General features: G+C 48.9%; 1 protein-coding gene across 1 annotated transcript; it reads left to right on the forward strand.

The window, feature by feature from the left end:
* Window positions 1–390: 390 nt before the first annotated feature.
* B3galt5 (beta-1,3-galactosyltransferase 5) lies at window positions 391–2,796 on the forward strand. Its single transcript, XM_051191952.1, has 2 exons — window positions 391–465; window positions 1,793–2,796. Exon 2 carries the CDS (start codon window positions 1,793–1,795, stop codon window positions 2,717–2,719), a length of 927 nt encoding a protein of 308 aa, XP_051047909.1. The 5' UTR covers window positions 391–465; the 3' UTR covers window positions 2,720–2,796.
* The last annotated feature ends 523 nt before the right edge of the window (window positions 2,797–3,319 follow it).

Below are 3,319 nucleotides of genomic sequence, written 5' to 3' on the forward strand. Positions count from 1 at the left end.
CCTTCCCAGATGGTTCCACCAACTGATGACAAAGTATTCAAACACGCAGGCCCAGTGAGGCCATTCTTACTCAAGCCATCCCAGGCGAGGCCCAAGAGGATTCCCAGATATCTGTTTGTTACTGTAGGCAGGTGGAATTGTGCGGCTGACTCTATACCTCAGTTGTATCCACTTTTTGAAGTCACAAAAGTTAAGGCCAGGAATGCAACTTACACACTTGCTCAAGGTCACAGGGAGAGGGCAAAGGGCGAAGTAAAATACGAACAACTTGAACTCTGTCGTTACTTATTTATTTATTTATTTTCCTCCTAGTTGTTCCTGAGAGACACGACCTTCATTTTTGGTAGACCGACCAAATCCAGAAGATTGTCTCACCAACTGCTCTTCACAAGGAATTCGTTTCCTCGTGGCTTCTACCCTGTTGGCTTAGCCCTCTGGACAGAGCTAAGTTCTTACCCAGCAAAAGTGAGTGTCTTTCTTTCTCAGTGCTATAAGACAGACACTGGTGATTCCCAAACTTAACCACATTCCAGGCTTCTAGGATTTCAAGGTAACTGTGCAGAATCAGAAAACTGGAGATGCTCCTGTGTTCATTACCTTTCAAGTTGTTATGACCAAAATGCCTAATGAGAAATGACTTATGAGAGGGAGGATTTACTTTGCATCCTTTGTGGTAGGAAGGTACACATACCACTGCGAGCAGCTTTGTAGCTGTGGTAGCTGGAGTGTGAGCCTGCTTGCTTGCCTCTTTGGATCAGGAGGCAGAGGGAGGACATGAAGTGGTCAGTGCCAAAGCCTCAACGCTCATCCCCCAGGACTCATTTCTTGTTAGCCAGGCCGCAGCTCATGGAGGGCCTTTTACCTAGAGGGCCTCTATGACCTTTTACAACAGCACCGTCAGCTTCAGACCATGAGTTCAAACACAGGAGCCTGTCAGGAACTCAAATTGTTACAGACAGCTTTTTGAGCATGCTTAATGAGAGCACAGGAGTCTGTGGCCGGGCCCGTGCGTGACCCAGAATGCACTGCTTCCAGTCCTACAGGCTGTCTAGCTGCATTATGTCATTCTTTGTCATGGAGTCATCAGAGATCACAGCTGAGGATCTGTTGGGAGATCTGGTCCCATCTAGTGAAGGACAAGGAGTCTGAATATACCATCAGTGAAGGGCTGGCAGTTCTCAGGGCAGGAACCAGCATCCGGAATCCCAGGACTCTCAGTGTGGTACTGAGAGCCAGCATGACAGCTGTCCTGTGAGCCTCACTGTTGAGGCATAGCCACTATTTCTGTGTGCTGAAAGATTCCAGAGTTTTTTAAATGGTGGATCTCTTTTTCTATTTCACCTACCTGGCATATCAACTCATACTTTTTAAAAGTTCATATATATATAAAATGATGTTTACTTGATTCACAATTCCATTTCCTTAGAAACATCTACTTTTCCTTTGCGTTTGGAACTTTTTGGGTAAATTTTCTAAGTTTATGCGTATGGACTTTTTGCATGCATGTTTATTTGTGCATCGTGTGTGTGCGGTGCCCACAGAGGCCAGAAGAGGCCTTTGGATCCTCTGGAACGCCAGGTCCAGGTGGTTCCTGGTAGCAAGTGTTCCTAACTACTGAGCTGCCTCTGCTGTCCTGTGTTGGGAACTTTCAAATACTTCTCTGTTAGTTACTTGTAAAATATAAACTCTGGCCACGGTGCTAGGCTTGGGACACCGGAATGGAGCCCTCTGATCTTGTGTTTGGGTATCTGTTTCTCTTTGGAGACCTGGCAGTTTGTCTTTGTTCTTTCAGATGACCTTCGTGAAGATGAGGCTGGTTTATGCTTGCCTTCTGATGATGGGCGCACTCTGCTTGTACTTCAGCATGGAGCCTTTCAAAGAATTTCCATTTGTCCTCAAGAAGGATCACGGGAAGTTCCTCCGGCTTCCGGATATCGACTGCAAGCAGAACCCACCTTTCCTCGTGCTGCTGGTGACTTCATCTCACAAGCAGCTGGCGGCTCGCATGGCCATCCGCAAGACGTGGGGCGGAGAAACAGAGGTACAGGGACAGCGCGTGAGGACCTTCTTCCTTCTGGGGACCTCAGACAGCGCCCATGAGATGGACGCCACAGCCCAGGAGAGCGAGCAGCACCGTGACATCATCCAGAAGGATTTCAAGGATGTCTACTTCAACCTGACCCTGAAGACCATGATGGGCATGGAATGGATCCACCACTTCTGCCCTCAGGCAACTTTCGTGATGAAAACAGACTCAGACATGTTTGTGAATGTTGGCTATCTGACTGAACTTCTGTTAAAGAAAAATAAGACAACCAGGTTCTTCACGGGCTACATAAAGCCCAACGACTTTCCAATCAGGCAGAAGTTCAACAAGTGGTTCGTGAGTAAGTTTGAGTATCCCTGGGACAGGTACCCGCCTTTTTGCTCTGGGACTGGCTATGTCTTTTCCAGCGACGTGGCGAGCCAAGTGTACAACATCTCGGACAGTGTTCCATTCCTCAAGCTGGAGGATGTGTTTGTCGGGCTCTGCCTGGCCAAGCTGAAGATCCGGCCCGAGGAGCTCCACACCAAACAGACGTTTTTCCCCGGTGGCTTACGTTTCTCCGTGTGCCGCTTTCAGAAAATTGTGGCCTGCCACTTCATGACGCCCCAGGACCTGCTCACTTACTGGCAAGCAATGGAGGCCTCTCGGGAACAGGATTGTCCTTCTGTCTGAGGGGAGCCTGTGGCACCTGGGACAAACTTCTGATAACCTTTGGTGATGCTTTGGGGAAGATCTGGGGTGGCCTTGCTGGGAACGGTGAGGGGTAGAGAGAGGAGGAGGAGGAAGGCAAGGAAGGTGCTTGCCCTGCACAGGCAAGAACGACTGTACAGTAATCAGAGTAACGGCTTGTTCCCACTTGGCACCCTAGAGCAATAACAGAGCTCATCTTTCAGGCTTTTGCACTACGTTCTCAGTGATTGAGACATGCCTTCATCTGCTCATTTCAGGACTCAGTGTACTTATGAAGCCATGGATGGGATCATTCCCATTTTACAGGTTAGGAACTAGCAGCCAGGGTCACTTACTAGTCTAAAGACTCACAGCCTGCGGACGGAGCGAGAAGGAGGATCAAGGGCTACCGGAATTCAGTTGGTGGCCCTTAACTGAGCATCCCATTCTTTGGGAGAGGGTGGTGGTGGGAGAGGCTTAGGGTGGGTGTCTTAAAGCTAACTAGCATCCTTCAGTCCCTTTCCCGGAGTCTCCTGCTCCTCGCTTCCAAATTTTTGTGCTTTTATAAAATGCCAAGCCTGGGACCCAACCAGCTTTCTCATG

Source organism: Phodopus roborovskii, unplaced genomic scaffold (assembly GCF_943737965.1).
Source record: "Phodopus roborovskii unplaced genomic scaffold, PHOROB, whole genome shotgun sequence".
Taxonomy (NCBI): Eukaryota; Metazoa; Chordata; class Mammalia; order Rodentia; family Cricetidae; genus Phodopus; species Phodopus roborovskii.

Excerpts from the sequence above, each read along its gene's own strand:
- B3galt5 (XM_051191952.1), top strand. The coding sequence starts at position 1,793 with ATGACCTTCGTGAAGATGAGGCTGGTTTATGCTTGCCTTCTGATGATG.